Consider the following 17,411-nt stretch of genomic DNA (forward strand, 5'->3'; position numbering starts at 1 on the left):
GTGTTTGCAGCACATGTATCTTCTTTAAAGAGGCACAACAGCAGCATTGTCATTAAGGTAACATCCAGTTTTAAGAATGGCTGTTAAATATTTCAGGATTAAGTGGCACCATTCATCTGTCAAGTACAAAAATCACAACACTTTTTAAAAAAGAAAATTTTAATTTGAATAAAATTAATTGCAGGCCTTTTATTGGAACTTCACAGATGTTTGAAGAGCAGGTTTTGTGCTTTTGTCCTTAGGGCTCCCACTGTACTTCTGTGTAATAGGCACAAATCTATCAAAATTTCTTTTGATACCGATCCATTACTTCTGTGCTTGTAGTATTAAATGGAACACTGAATCCCTTTGAGTGAGAAAGGTTTGATAATATGCAGGTTTGTGATCACATTGCAGATGGCTATTTGTGCTTTGATAGTGCTTTTACATGTCTGAAATAAATAATAACTGTCAATATACAAATATTTTCTTTCGAAAGTTCAACGTCTCACTTAGGAATGATTTGCATTCATCTGCTTCTGTTTTTGGAGGTCCACTCCTGACTTTTACTAGCCACATTTTAGTGTCCCCAAAAGTATTTATTAAATGCCTGCATTTATTGGAACTCACCACAACATGGAAGCTCTCTGCCTGTTTTGTACTGCTGGCTGACACAAAGGCAGTCAGTAGAATTTAAAAGGAACTTTGTAGAGTTCTGCTTTCCAGGTGAGACCTCAAGACTATCTCAGGCCTCTCTTCCTCTACTTCTATATGGAAGTTTCCATATAGGATTTTCCATATGGATTAGGATGATCCATGAGAACTGTTATACTGTACCAAAATAAAGATCCATCTAGTCATGTGCCTGGTGATAAAAAAAGGAATAGTTAAATTTCCTTTTGTCTTTCCAGTCATCTGCTACTTTAGGACTTCTTCAGACAGCTGATTAGGGACTTCCTGAATAATGTCTACAGTGTCCTCATTGTCTATAAACTTTACAAATATTTGATCTCTTTTTGTAATTTTTTTGGCTCCCAAGGGAGATTTTATAACATTGATTATATAAGCTGAAACATATCATCTTGGTTCTCACTTTTGTTCTCATCTAGGAACCACAGTGAGGATGACTCAGCCTGCAGGTATCTATAGGAACAGACTCGAAAGCAGAGGTCATGCTTGTGCTTATGCATTATTCAGTGTTGAATCAAGCCTCTCCTCTCTGTAACTGTTTGCATATTCTGGAGACTTTCCCTTTCTTCCTTCAAGGAAGTTGATGCTGAGTTCCTTCAGGCTGAGTGTGTTTGCAATCCAGTGTGTCTAGTCTTGAGAAAAATCCAACTAGGACATGTAAATGCTAGAAATTATGGAAGTGAACACAATCTTTTATCCTTTGAACCATTCAGCTGGTAAAATGTGATCATCACGCAGCAGAGAATGGTGCCATCACTGGTAGGTCAAGAAGCAGATGTGAATTAAATGTTTCCTATGCTACCATATTTTCCAGAACATACTGACTCATCATTTTGCATAACTTGGCTTATATGGATTTTTAGTGTGAACTCTAAAGTCTACTGCAGCTTGTAAAATCAGTACCAAGAATTGCTATATTTGTTCTATAGGCAATTATACATATATTTGAATGCACTCACCAATATATGACGTGTTTTGTGGGGGCTGTTGCATGTTTCTTTCAAATCTTCTCTGATTCTTTCAAGGCACATATACTCTTGGACAAGAAAAAAATCTTACCACAACTTAACTATCCCATTGAGTAAACAAACTCCAGCAAGGATGGAAAGTAAGACTAGCCAACTAGTAATTTCAAGTGTTATGTACTCTTTCTTATTCATTAACATAAGATTATCACAGAATGGACTCATGTTTTCTTCCAAATTTTAATGATCTGGCTTCCTGTTTGGAATCACTTAACATCCCAATGGCACCGTATTGTTACTTGTCTTCATCTCTATGCATGAGGTGAAGAACTATGTAAGGAATTTACATTCTTTTCAAGCTATTCTATTTTAATTAGCTGTTAATGAATGTGAGTCAGCAGTTGTGTAATGCAAACAATTGATAGAGAAGGATACAGAGTCTAAATTGTTCAGGGAAATCCATATAAATTTCAACAAGCATAGATTAAAATAATAAAAGGTTCTTTTTAAGTTGGAAAATTACTGTGACTGTCAAACTTACATATCTATGGACTGCAAGAAAATGGGAGATCAAATCATATGTGAAAGTTTGGGAGTATCTTATTTGCTGCCTAAATTAGCAAAATGCACTGGTGCCCGTTTGTTTCAAATGTTGCCCTTCAGTCTTGGCTGTTCCCCTAGGTACTCCAAGGGAATGGTATCTGTCAGGATCTCTGCCCTAACAACTAACAGCTTCTATGTTATTCTTTCATGCAGAGGACGAGATGTATTACCTGAATCTTAATTGTCTATTAATCATCTTTCCCATTATCCCTTTAGAATTTTGAATCTAATTTACAGTATAGTTTATTATGAAACAGGATCAAAGCAAGTGTGGTCCACGTGGAGTTTTCAAGCATCTGATTGCTTCTATTTAAATTTTTAAGGATTGGAGAAACCTGATATCTCTTGATCTTACTACTCTTAAGAGTCCTTGATGCTCATTGCAAGATATCCTTATCATCTCATGGGGATTTTGTGATAAAATTGAAATAGCAAATTTCATTAATATAAATACGTAAGAGAGGTCAAACCCCCCCCTCTAATAAATAGTAGTTTTCAAATTACACTTTAAAATCCTCCTATAAAAACTGAAAATACTTATTGCTGTGCTATTTGCCCCAAGAGGGTCTGAAACAGTCTATCTCAGCAGAGTGAACAATTCAATGCAGCTTTAATTGAATATGAAAATTTAAAACCCAGTTTTTATGAGCTTAATCAGCTGCATTTCAGCAGAGGGCAACAATGATAGGCTACAATTCTTGCAAAAATGGTAATAGTACAGAACAATATTCTTCTGCATTTCTGCTTCTCTGCCATGAAGAATTTTAAATAATAAAATTTAAAAAGCCCCAAACATTTGCAATCATTGTGCTCACCTGAAGCCAAGGCCTGCTCATTTGTGTACCTGCTGAGAAGTGCTGTGTTCCATGTTCTTGTTTGTTTCCTCTGCAGAGCAGTCACAGTCATCACTGTGAAAATATCCATCTGTGGTTGCAACACAAATGCAGCACAAAATGACTGAATTTGGCCATGAGAGTTTTTCATTATGTTCCACTTCATATCATCTCCCTGCCCAGTATTCTTCATGTCTGTGATGTCCAAACATACTGTGAGATGAATTTTTGGAACATATCTGATAAAATGTATTTGTACCATAAACAATCAGTTATGCTTTGAACTAATCTTTTTGAGAGCTTTCACTAAAATATGTTTTTCCCATCTCTGAAAGTTTTCAAAACCAGAACTCTGGATGGAACTCTGAAAAACCTCATCTAGTAAAAGGTGTCCCTGACCATGGTAGGGGTTGGAACTAGATTATCTTTAATATTGCTTCTAATCTAAACCATTCTATATTTCTATGTTTCCATTATTGGTCTTGTATTATCACCACTAACCTATTTGATTGTCAGATGCCAGATACTGCAGAGACCTTCTTTTTGACTTCTCCTTCCTCCTTCCACCTTGAATTGATCATCAGTTCCCAAATTACTTTCTCTATGGTGTTCTTAGGGTTTTTTTTAACTAATTTGCATTCATGGAAATTGAATCAGAATAGAATATCATCCCTCAGCACCTGTTTTGTTATGCTTGAAGTGGAAACAGGTAGTTCTTGCTGGCTTCAAATCAGCCTACATTGTGTTCAAAGAAGGGTTTGTTTTCTAGATGCTTCTTCTTCTGTCTCCTTTTGTCCCATTCCTGATTTTTAATTGCTCTGTATAAACACATCTTTCTAAAGAATATTCTCAGAATGACTCTTTTTTTTTTTTTAGTGTAGTACCTTGCTGGTGTGTTTTATTTAGAAATATTACATTCTTTTATATTTGCAGTGTATTGTATTGGTGCCCTGTGATGAAAATAAATTTAATTTTATTTAATTGCATCAGTTACATAGAGCTGTGTGCTATGATTGTGCATAATAACACATAGTATTACAATGAGTTAAGTAGAGTTATGGAAGACTGAAGCAACATTTCTCTTTTAGATAACCAGCAACAGAGATTTTTTTTTTTTCTCTTTTAATTTCTGTTAAATATTTATTTTTAGGTTTTAATTACCAAATATTTTAGATCTGGAAATTAAATTTTACTCAATGTACATCGTAACATGCTGGGAAGAGCATATACATGGTGCCTAATTGTAGAACATTTTTATTCTGTAATGTCCAATATTTATGCATGTGAATGATAAACATGTAGCTGTTCCTAAAATTAATCATACTTAACAATTTTTAGTTTCAGATAGATTTGAACAACTATAATGCAGTTTTCAGGTTTCTGTAAAAGAAATAAAAATAATGCATTTCAAGAAACCACCATTTTACCTGAAAGATAAACGTAGTTGATAAAACAACCATGTAATGTAGATGCTTAGATTGTACTTCACAAAATGAGCTGGCAATTTTTGAATTATAAAATTATATTTCAAATATATATTTGCATTTCAGAAGAACACTCACAATACACAATGCACCTAATGTACTTTGTTAAAGAAAACAAAGTAATCTCTGTATTTGGAGTAAACAAAACAATCCTAAATTATTTAATATGTAACTGTAATTTGCCGCTAAGTATATATTTTCAGTATTTTGTTTAGAAAAGTAAAATTTATTTTTCTTAACATTGTTCTTTGAGAACTTTAAATTTTCAGGCTATTAGGTGTTTAAGCGTTTGCTTAGATGAAAATACATGGTTTTGACAAGGACTTTAATAGTCTCTACTAGCACAAACAGGGATTTAGCATGCTGGAGTAATTAACATTTCATTTAGGAATAAATCCCAGAAGTCTTCAAAATATTTTTATGTCAAAAATGTGGGGCTTATCTGCTTTTTATTTTAAAAAATCACATAAGTTAGTAGGTATCTTGTATAGATTAATTTTTTAGTATTTCTGTATCCATTGAATGTCCGTGTTCCTCTAATGCTTCTCCTTAACTGACATTGAGGAAAGGAGGAAACTGAGGCTGATGCACATGCAAGAAGGCAAGAGATGTTCTTCTGACACTTTTGATGCAGGATACATTTGAAAACTGCTTGCCAGCATATTCTTGACAGTAGGAATTATCCTTTGATAGCAAAACTGTAGGATGTTAGTGACAAACTTGCTCAGATTTTGCATGAGGAATTCAAAGAATTCAAAGAGCTTGCCATTGCAGCCTGGTTCTGAAGTCTGCAAAACACATTGCCACTCACATCTCTGCATGTAGTTGTTTAGGGACAATATTGTAAACCCTGGAGGAAATTCAATGGTGATTCTTCTTTTCTTCTAAAAATATGTTGCAGGTTGGTTGAAGCAGTTTAATGTTATACTGTGGTTTCAGGGATTTCCAGATAATTCAGATATATTCTATATAGATACCTAGCTGGCAGGATCTTTAATTTAAATTTGTTTTTATTCTAGGTATTAGGTATCTGTCATGACTGCACATTTTAGATTTTCTAGGTTGTCAAAGGCTTTCAGAACTTATGCTTAAAAAACAACATTTTTCTTCTAGTAATGGTAGGAATGGGTATGTTCTACACATAATTCTTTTTGTATTGGACACTTCTGTGTCATAAAGCTGGCAGTGTTTGTTCAGATGGAGTCCATGAACTTCAGGTCTAAATACAAGCTCATAATGAATTAGGTGTCACAGACTAGTGTTCTCTTTACTTTTCATCTAGGCATATTGTTGAATGTTTAAGAAAAAATCAAGCACTTATCAGAACTGATTTTGCATACTTGATTTTCCACCTAGGATAAAAGGGATGTTTCCAAAGCTGTTTCAGCCCAAATCATCATTCCTTAGGGAAAGGAACTTGCTTTGAGTTTAATGACTTTGGTGGTGGGCAGTAAGTTGCTCTGAAATAATTTTATTTAGAGTTAAATATTCTAGCTTATATTATATCTTCAAATAAGAAGAAAAAAAAAAAAAGAAAAGAAAAAGACATAGTGTTTCAGAATTTAGAAATAATTTTTCATGCATGCACCTCTCCTGGATTCTAAACAGCAGAATGAACCACAAAGTGACCACAGAAATATCCCACTATTCAATTGAGCTTGCTAAAGGTATTTTCTATTTTGCAAGCATAATTTGGATGGGAGAGTCTAATATATGTGTCTAAAATACAATTTTTTTTGGTTTTGTTTTTCCTTCTAGTGACTGAGTATTAATCTATTTCTTTATTCATTTTTATAGATTAAAAAAATCAACAGGAATTTTCCCGTAAACCAGCAGGTAAGAAAAATAACATTTGGGGTTTTTTAAATTTATAATTCTAATTCTCACTTGAACCGTCTTTAATTGTGTGGTAGCTATTCATTATTCAACCTGAAGAATTCTCAGTAGGTTTTCTTTAGAGAGTACCTTGGTGTTTTTAATTTCTCAACTCAAAGGGAATTGGATTGTTTCATCAAAGTAAGAATATACCTAATCTTTTCAAATTAACCTTTTTGATGCAGGTATATATACTTTTCTTCAGATTGTGTCTTACCAATTTTACTATAAAAGGGGAATGTTATCATTATCATCTACAGAATTAGCCAGAATTAATCAGTGTTACAGAATTCTAAAAATGTATGGTCTTTTGGTGTGGGGGGTTTTTTTGTGGTTTTTTTTGTTTGTTTCTTTTTTTCTATTGACAAATGAAGGCATAACAAATTAATATTTGCACAACTATGTAATCCAAGTATGAATAAAAATTACCAGGATAAAACTCAGTACACTGTACAGTTAATGAGGTATATGTTGTGTATGACAACTATTAATTATATAATGACAATCTCCTTTTAAGAAAAGTGTTAAGAGGAAACAGAGTAACCTGATTCATAAGAAGGAAAAAAACTGCTTCCTAGTAGAAGGAGAGAAATATATATTGGACTGACCTGTAAGCTCACCTTCAAAAGGACAGATTTGAGGAAGAAAAGTGTTTTCATCTTCCCTCCACCAAATCTTCAGTTAGTCAACATATTTCTCAGTTGCGTTTCTCTAGTCCAACTTTATTTATATGGAATTGTGCTGAGTGTTACCCACAAAGGAGGGAGATGCTTCTATTTTATTTTCTGTTTTCTTCTTGAGAAAATCCACAAATGTAAAAAGTTAATGAAAAGAGTATAATACTACTAATATTAACAATAATAACTATATGGGTAAGTATAAATTAAGCTACAATAAATCAAGTTAACATTTGCTTTTTTGAATTTTAATATTTTTCATGTAACATTAAATGCAGAGAGTGCTAAGATATGCTCCTATCTCAAAAGAAGGAAGAAGATACTGGCTAGTGAACAAAAAGCAGTTAGCTGTATCCCTTTTCACTGCTGTGATTCACCCTGAACTTACCTCTTTGCTTTCATTACTGTAAAAATAAAGACAAAAAAAATTATAAACAACAGTGACAATGTCCCACCACTCTAACATATAATTCAGGGATATCTGCTGTTATGGAACTTTCAGCACACAGGGTCAACAAGGCATTTTATTCCTCATTAGAACTCTTGTGGAAAGCAAAAATAACCTTTCCTGGATTTAATAGCTTTTTGGCTATGTTATCTGTTAGGACAGCCTGCAATTATAATGCATTCATCTCTCATCAACACCAATCATTATACTCCAAGGGAATTACTCTGGAGCACTTCAAGAAACCCAGTCAGAAGGTCAAACTGGAAAAAGAGGCTGATTTGATGGGCAGTGAGACTGGTAAGATCTTGTTGCCTGTCAAATACTGGAGAAGAAAAAGGTTTCTTTATCTGTGGATGTCTGACATTTTATGGAACATTGAATTCAAAACCAGATTTCCTTTTGGGCTTACCTTATGTAGAGAGGGTTGCAGTTTTTTACTATAAAAAAAGTTAGGAAAAAATCACTGTATTTAAGTGAAATAATTAAATAATATTTTTGAGTAGAGCTGGAAAAGGCTACACAAATGTAAGGTTAATTTCTGTCTTTATGTGCAGCAAATGTTAACATGGTATGCAGGGAAGAAACAAGGTTTTTGCTTGTTATATAAACACATATTTTATCTAAAAATTAAAATATCATCTCAAATACTCTTACCGTCTTGATTTCTTTTAAATAAAATTAATTTTTGCATAAGAGGTTGAACAGCTAGTTTTAACTTCTTTCTGCAAGCACATCATGAACGTGAAAGCTGTCTTCATCCTATTATGCTTTTTTAAAAAAGAGGTGTGCATATTTAATTTCACTTAAAAAATACCCATGGGTTTTTTTAATGAGCACTAGTAGAGTAATTGAAGGTTATTTTCACTTAGAATTTATATATATATATATATGTGGATTTGTGGATTTTAATTAGTTAAGAGGGAAGGCAGTTGTCAAACTGGAATCCAGGAACCAACACTTAGGATTCCTTCATGAAAATATTCTTGATATGGAGAAGACAATAGGAGCACAGACAAACCTGTTAGCATTACAATGATGAAAAAAATGCACCTGCATAGGTGTGTAAGATGCTGCAACTCCAGTAGTGTTATCCAAACATCTCAGTGTTGCAGCAAGTTAAAAAGATAAAATTAATTAGAAAAGACTTCTTGTCTGCACATAATGTGGCAGCTTTCCTTTAACTCAGTAATTGTGAAAGTAGGTTTGTCTACTAGGAAAATCATTAGAAAGATAAGATACATTAATTAAAATTTAAAGATCAAATATGATGAGTATTGATAAGAAGGTGGTTATTATGTGGACAGCATGAAACAATAAGAAGTTCTCAGAATGGTGGTAGTACATTTAATAATGGTGGAAAGATGATGCAAAAAATGCTGGAAGAAGACCCCACAGGCAAAAAAAATATTTTTGAAGAAGATTGTGGGACAGGAGGGAAATGAAGTTTCCTCTATGGGTTAACAGTGACAAAAAGAACACTTGAAATGGTAAAAAATAGAAAATCAGTTGTGTTTTCTATATTGGAACTGTATGTGTTGGGTGTAAATAGTCACATTTAAGAACATACTAGCAAGTAGCTAAGAAAAAAAATAATTTTGGACTCAAAATGTACTGCGTATTTCAAATATGCACTAAAAATTATGATGTTGTAGACAAAATTTCCATAAATTCAGAGAAAAAATTATATAGACCTCATAGCAGAGAGTCACAAAGAATGGAATATTTCAATGCTTCAGCCAGAGGCTTCTCTAGTTGATCAGCCAAGATGGGAGTGGAATCATGGGCATGTTTCCTTTTCTTGGAACTCCTGACCTCTGCTGAGCTGTTACACTGATTACAGCAAATGTCAGCTCCTGCTAGAGCCATCATTAGGCAGGTGAGTTTTGAAAGGCAGCACTGACTCCCTGCTAAGGCTTTCCAAATAACAGTCAGTAAACTGTGGTGGTGTAATGAGGACAAGCACTGCCCATTCCTTTTCAATTCCGAGTCTTTTCATTTTCCACCATGGATTTGCAAATGTGCTGATCTCGGCTGGAAATCGACCTGATGGCATCTAGAGAAATGAGCATTAAGACAGTCCTTATAAAGCCTTCTGATCCTTTTCAGGGTGAGAAACCAAACGTAGCCTCCAGCTACTACAGATTTTACTACACATTATAACTCTCATTTGCTATTTGGGATTCATTGGGATTTGGCTTTTACTGGCTGCCATGCCAGGAGGATGAATTGACAACATCTGGCTTAGGTACACAGTGGAATTCTAGGCTTAAATCTAAATCTTAGGCTGGCCTGCAGTTCACCTCTTCCTGTCACTACATAACAATTGGTAAATTGCAGCTGGGAAAGTCTTAACTTTCTGACTCTCATTTTAACTTATTTCACTCAACAAGGCAGTGGTACAAAACAGATATTGCATGTGGCAAATTCAAGGAGTAGATTTTTCATTTCATGGATTATGGCTATGTTCATGTACATGTTCACAAATGTAATAAATGGACACTTGCTTCTCTACTATATGGGCAACAGTCAAGTCTCAAGGTTTCACTTGAAACAGATAAAAATATCATGTCAGAGCAGTGTATTTTTAATTTTTTTTTCTATATTGTATGTTTCATTTCTGTTAGGACGAATACAAAGACTGTGACCCTCCACTTTTCATACACTGAATTAACAAGAAAAGTATAGTGGAGAAGAATGCTATAATCCTTTTCATTAAACACTATTTCTCTTCTTTCTACATGTAGCATGAGAATTTTTGTAATACTTGTATCTCCAGAAGATAGGAAATTTTCTTTAAATAATTTTGGCATTAAGGATAATGTGTCACTCTAGAATTTTCTTGTTTTATGGGAAAGGAATTGGTAGCTGGTCTATTCAAAGTTTACAGTTTATAACAAGAATCATGTGAGAATTTGAAGGAGTGTTTAACTGTCTTTAATTCAGTTTTAAAACAAGATCATGGCATAATTAACTGATGCCATGCTAAGGCCAGAAACTGGGGTATCACTGTGCAGTCAAGAGCCCTGTTTTTTTGCAGACATGTTACATTCTTGATGGCCAAGAATGGGGTGATAGGATACATCTGATGGCATTCACAAATATACATGGCTATGCCTGTTTGATTTTACTTCTTATATAATGTAATAAAACAACTATACACAGATGTACCAGATCAGCTATGCTGCATCACCTCATATTCCTCTTTAATAGGGTGTTGTGAAGTTTTATTAAAGTTCTACAGTTAGAACAATCTTATTTAAAATCTTATTTAAATCTTATTTAAAATTCTAGAAGTTTGACTCGGTGAGTTTATTTAATAAAACCAAACTTATATGTACTATATAAAAGTGAGTACACACAAATGTCATGGTGACTGTCTTGTCTGTCAATCAAGCCAGTGTTCTTTGCTGCAGATGTGATGCATCTCTGTTGCATCTGAAAATGTGAATTCCATCCCTCAGGTGAATTGATAGGACTGATAGGACAACATCTGTTCTACTGATAAACACCTGTATGAAATACAATACATACCTTTCTTTTTTTATTACTAATTGCAGAGTAATAGGCTCCATTGCTGTTGTTTTCGTAATTTGAAAATAGAGTGATTAAACAGAGAGTTCTTCTGACATCTGACGTGTCCTCAAAAGAAATCAAGTCAGGTCTAGAAGTACATTAAAAGCAGTGATTTTGTTCCCTCTCCTTAGTGTATTTTGTTTTCTTTTTTCTTTTTTTTTTCTTCCTAATTTTGCATGTCTGTTGAATTAATTATTTTCCAATATTCTGTTCTGTGGTACCTCAGAGTAGCCATCCTGCAGCTCTTGACTGACAGTTACTGAACTTTCAGATCCAATGATACATCTGCTCTGTCACCATCTGTTGTCACAGTCAGGATTTGATCAGGTTTATTTTGAAGGAAAATCTCTGGAATGAAGCTTCCATTGTTAAATGATTATAGAAACACACAGGGGAAGCTGAGTTCTTGCTGTTAAATTAAGCAGAAGTGCACAATAGGGTGTAAATTGTGTTGAGCTAATTCCCTGCCATTGTCAGCCATCTATGGTACTCAGCATGGATTATTGCTACATAACATAACACCCTTGAAAGTCATATGTTGCTTATTGATACTTTATTGAGTTTTCTGTAAAATAAACTGAATATCTCTTCTTATATATTTCTATCTATATTGAAAATTTTCTGTGGTTGACATGAAATGTTTTCCCTGAGCAGTTTCTGTAATTGTTTTAGATGCTTCTGAGGCAGTCTCTGTTATAAAAACTATGCTTCTTGTGGCCAATAAAAGATTTTTCTTCCTTTTACATTGTAATCTAGAATAGTTTTTGAACTTCAAGGCATAAAAAAATTGTAGAAGGGCAATACACAGGGTAGATTGTTAAAGATTTCAGGCTGAGGAAACCATGTTGACTTTTGAGAGGAAGGTCAGACAGCTTCCTGAAGCTAGTCGATTACCTGATGAGCTGGATTCATGTTGTGAGTCACTTGATGCAGTTATTGGGTAGCAGTGCTTCTGTCCTAGGGCTGCATACCTTATAGCTCATGAGAGGATGGAAGTAATTTGGACACCTGCTGGAAATGTAAATGATACAAAAGAGTGATTAGATCAAGTTCTTATTTAAATCTCAAAATATAACTCTCAAGCTGTGCATCAAATAATTTCTGCATGTCCAGCAAATTCAATTTTGCCTCAAGTAGAATTTCATTCTCATTTACATATTTTTCTCATTTATTTTCTTGTATTTTTTTTCCTAGTACTAACTCATTAGTGTAACAAGTATTACCTTTTTCTGTCCCCATCTGCAATTTTAACATCTCTTCCTGAAAATTCCTTTCAGTAAGGGTAGTGTTTCCTGACAAAATTCAATGACCAGATCTGTGTTGGCTGTGTGTTCATACTTCAGTCAATACAGGGGTGAATGTGCTGTATCTCCACTAAAAGTTTAAATAGGACAGGTGAATGAGGGGGTTCAAGATGCCTTGCTCAATTCTAGACCTTTCAAATGGAGTGAAATAGACAGGCATGTCCCACAGCTACACAATAAATTGATAAGTAGATAAAAAAATAAGTACCTTTGGGTTTGGGAAGAAGAGTTACAGTTACTGTACATTAGTGCTCTAAAGTGAGCAGATAAATATATAAATAAACAAATGCATTTGTATTAAAAAAATTATATATTTATGCCTATCTTTGGATGGGGAATATGGGTTAAATGTATTTAACTGGTAAGTGGACAGCCTGATCTACTGCTTTTGAGATAAAGGTACTCTTAGCAGATCCCTCACCTTGTTTGTACACTCTTGGGTGTGAATTAACCTCTTTCTGATCCCACAGCTCATGTGTGTCTTTCTGTATAATGCCACAGCTTCAACAGGAGTCATATACCTCAACTTTTAGGTTTCTAGTTAAATTAGAAGATGAAAGGTGCAGGTCTGACACGCTGACTTTGTGAGTACTGTAATTTCTAGGTTACAATAATAAGCTTTCCCTTCAGCTGCTACCTTTTGCAACAGGGTGATCTTAACATGTTAATAAAAGTTGATCCTGTCTGAATGCATCCTGAGGTGTTCTGAATCAGAACGCCCTAGCAGATGTAATGAAATGAATAATTGCTTCCTGTTCTGTCATAACAGTATGACATGAACAAATACTTGTTCTCCCCAGAAGCATAATTCCGTATCTATGATGAGGTCAGACAGTGAGAAGCCACTGAGTTTAAGTAACAGTCAAAGGCATTGCTTTTATTGGGTCATTTTACCCTGTCTTCTATTTATATGCATGACATGGTTCAATCCCACTTTAAGTCTCTGAACGTGTTTGGATCTGATATATTGCTATTTACCCAAGAAATGGGATATGTAACATAAAGAGGACAGTGGAAGGGATGCCTGCAATTTGAAAGACAGATTTTCTGCAGGACTTGGATATTTATGATGTCTAAGACTGGAAACAAATAGCAAACATTATACCAAGAAAGGACCTTTTATTCTATTAGAATGAATGTTTCCATCTTTTTCATGTACCTTTTCATTGGATGAGATAGCTACTGTCCAAAAAGGCCAACAAAGCAGGAGGACAGGAAACAGTTTTCAGCATTCTTGATTGGAAATGGATGCCTTAATGATGCATAGGTCCTGGAGAAGTTCCTGAAAAGTGGTAACTAAGAGAGAGAATAAGAAAATGTGAGAAACAGAGCCACCATCTTGAGCCTGTCTGAATTCAAGAAGCATTTGGACAATGCTGTCAGGCTTATGATGCTCTTCTTAGGGGTGTTCTGTGCAGGGCCAGGAGCTGGACTTGATGATCCTGGTGGATCTTTTTCAACTCAGCATAGTCTATGATAACCACAAAATAAATAGGTCTTTCTTTACTTTTCTTTCCCCTTCTTCCCACCCCCACGCCTGCCCCCCCCAGTTATACTTAAGAAGATTTATATAGGGGAAACTTTTTTTTCCTCTAGCCTCACCTTAAATAAGAAATTATTAATACCTGCAGCTTACCAGATATAAATTAGTTCTGTATTATCTTATTGTATCTTCCATTGTAAGCTGAGGCTAGGAAAAAAAAAGTTACAATGCTTTATTGTAATGTCTCTTTTTTGCATCAAGTGAGTGTAAAAGTTCTCAGAATAATATTTAGAAGGAAGGTGTTCAGTAAGCCTATACACACATAATTTATTGGGGAATTGTGTCATCTGAAGAAATTAATTGGAATCAATGAAGCGTACTTTAACTATAGATTTTCTATTGGAGGACCACGTGGGACTCAAAAAGGCATAAATAAAGTATATTTAATTACACTTTACTTCAAGAAGAGAAGTGAATAACATTTCATTTTTCTCGTTACATATTTTACATTTGTGCAGATGATTGGTGTTTCAAATCATAGTTTCTGATAGGAAAAATATTTATTCTCTTGAGCTTCTAAGAACAGTGGTTAAACAGAGCTCTGTGAACTGCAGGTGATCATTTGTCTTTTCACTCTCATCTCAATAATAGTCCATAGGACCAGTGACAGAGTTGCTACATGAATTTCATAAAATAGTTAATTTATGTAACAGTTCGAAGCAATTGACAATTTATAGGTTACCTACAAATGAAGAAGGAAAAATTAACACTGAGAAGTATTAATCACTGAAAATGTGTGAAGGAAAACTGTGAAAAAAATATTTTAAAATTGTAGCTAATGGCAAATGCAGAAACATGCAATATTATGTATGCAGAAATACATAATATTGCAACACTTTTTTTGTCTTTCCAAATAGTTATATGTCCTGGTAAGAAGATACTGTTCAGTGAGGAATATCTGTTGTATAATATCTGTTATTAGCATACTAGACAATATTTGCTTTCAATCTTAGTGGTTTTGGAAGTAAAACTTGGTAAGTCTGTCATATTTTATGACACAGCAAATAGAGATTTACCAGTGTCAGTCAAGAAACTATACTCAGGAGCTGACAAGTGACAAAAAATATTTATTTATTTATTCATTTAATAAGAAACATTTTTTCTTGTTGGAATGCTCAGCAGTGCTGGGCTGGGAAATGAACAAACAATAAAAAACCAAGTCTACTTATATAGAATGTGCAGGTCTGAAGTCTGAGGAGGTGTAAATAGGTAGGCAATTCTGTGCCTGGCCTTCTTGCTCTAAAACAGGTCTCCACCTTGATGGCTCTGACAATAAGTGCTGAGTTACCAGATTCACCTGAGCCAACTCAAGAGTACCCACAAAGTCCAGCAGGATCAAGATACAGTAGTGTACAGTTTCTAGCTGCTTTCTGCAAATATACATCCAGAAGTCCTGCTGCTTCCCATTATTTGTTTAACAGCCTACTGTTTGCAGCACTTGCTTACTAGAAGCAATAGTCACTCATCACTCCAGCCCATTGCTCCCACATGCCTGCCCTGATGGCAGTAGGTGGAATAATGCAGCCGCCTCTTCTTCCCCTCCTGCTGAAGTAGGCTGCTGTTCAAAACCAAACCCAGACAGTGGGAAAGAAGAGGATCTGATCCTATTATGCAAATAGTATTCAGACCTCTGAGACTGCAAAAAGAAAGCTTGAAAGAGAAGATGCTCTCTGTGAGAGGAGTCACTTCTGGCTAAGTATTAATCATGAGTTTACATCCATCAATTGTTAAATAATGTTCCTGCAGGTCATGGTTTGCACTTCACAGGGCCTTGAATTATTCTGCCAGGATCCCTTCTTCAAACAGAAGAATGGCACTCTCAGAGGAGTTTTTATGTTATCTTTCTATGGGTGAAGGGGCTTGCTTGTCCCTCTGTAGAACTCTGTAGATAAAGAGCCTCAGTACACTGAAATTTGGACTTCATTCAGGAGGAAATCTTAATTTTATGGGTTGCATCCCTCAATTTCTCATGATAGTGGGACACTGTCTTAAAAACAAAAAATTACATGAGTGGAAGAAAGCTCTGATACTGCAAAATGAGTCTCACTTGGACTGAGCTTTTCCAGTGAAAAATCTTGGCATATGACCAGCTATAGAATCCTCAGGATAGCTTAGGTTCAATCTAAACACCAGGAGAATGAAAGCTGTCTACATTACAACAAAAGCAAAAACCCATCCTGTTAATAAATAAGATATGGAAAGAAGCATGAAAATAATAGCATGGAGAACATACTGAATATTGTGTTCTTCATCTAATCATCCCCTAAGATTTTTTTTAGCTTGCGATGAGAGTATTTTAGCAGTAGTTATCCTCTACTTTGCCTCACTCTTTCAGAATGAGACTGCAGTCTGCTACTCTTTCTCAGCGTATTTTTATTTTAATACCACTGTTTGCAAACTGATGTTTAAGGTCATTTTGGAGTAGCTTCATTGTTCCTTTTTTCTTCATAATCCAAGAAGAATTTTATTTACTTTAAGAATGTGTAAGAACAAGTTGCATATCATTACTTTGGTCCTTTACTAGCAACTTTATTCTTGTCTCATCTGACTTCCCAACTCCTTTTTCCCTCCCTCTTCAATCTCTATAGGGTATCAGGGTCCTTCACAAATCATAACCTTTTCTCCACCTGTTTGCAATTGAGAAGGGTTGATAGGAATCATCTTTCATTGCTGCTTGTGAGCAATGTCTTCAATCTCAAGGGTACTTTACCTGCAAGCAATCTGTACTAAAAATTACTTTAGAGAGTGTATTTTAAGGATGAAATCTCCAGTGAGAAACTTGATACACTGCCCCTCTGAAAATTAGGGTAGATAAAAAGTGGGGACGTTTAGAAAAATCCTAGGCAGCCACAGATGGATTATGAAATGTGAACTATCACATATGATTTGTATACAATAATGAAATAATGTGAAACTATAATAAAAACAATGCTGAAGCTGTTTTGCTTAGAGCATTAAGTCAAGACTACTTTCAAATAGATTCCAAGACAGATATGGATGCAGTGGGGTCGAAGACTCTCAGAATAATTTATATTGGATGAGTTTTTGTAGGTCATCTGGTCAGAATTCTGCTCGGAGGATGGCTTACATAAATCAGATTGCTCTGGACTTTCCCCCATCAGTTTGTGACTATATTTAAGAATGGGGATTTCATAGCATCTCTCACCAAGAGAAGTAATAGAGTGTTTTAAAAATACTAAAATACATCAGTGGTGCTTTGCTACATAAATTCTTTGCCATATTATTATGAAACTAACATACTGAGTAAATCTGTATATCTATCAAAGTATCTACTCTGGATTTTAACTGCAGAGTATTTATTTGTTTTTTATAAAAACAGCTTATTTTTCAGGCTTTTGTGATTGAAAGTTCAGATTCTGAAGGCAGATGAAAGAGAAATCAGTGAGCCATAAAATTCTCTCTATTCAGCTGTAGTA

The 17,411-nt window shown here is 34.7% G+C and overlaps 1 protein-coding gene across 2 annotated transcripts in view; it reads left to right on the forward strand.

Annotated features, from left to right (window-relative positions):
- SNTG1 (syntrophin gamma 1) overlaps positions 1–17,411 on the forward strand; it is a 318,531-nt gene that overhangs the window by 240,165 nt on the left and 60,955 nt on the right. For both annotated transcript variants that reach the window (XM_015619338.2, XM_033512256.1), the window contains one exon: positions 6,352–6,390. In XM_015619338.2, coding sequence (XP_015474824.1) covers positions 6,352–6,390 — 39 coding nt within the window. The remainder of the gene's footprint in view (positions 1–6,351; positions 6,391–17,411) is intronic.

The sequence above is a fragment of the Parus major genome, chromosome 2 (assembly GCF_001522545.3).
Source record: "Parus major isolate Abel chromosome 2, Parus_major1.1, whole genome shotgun sequence".
NCBI lineage: Eukaryota > Metazoa > Chordata > Aves > Passeriformes > Paridae > Parus > Parus major.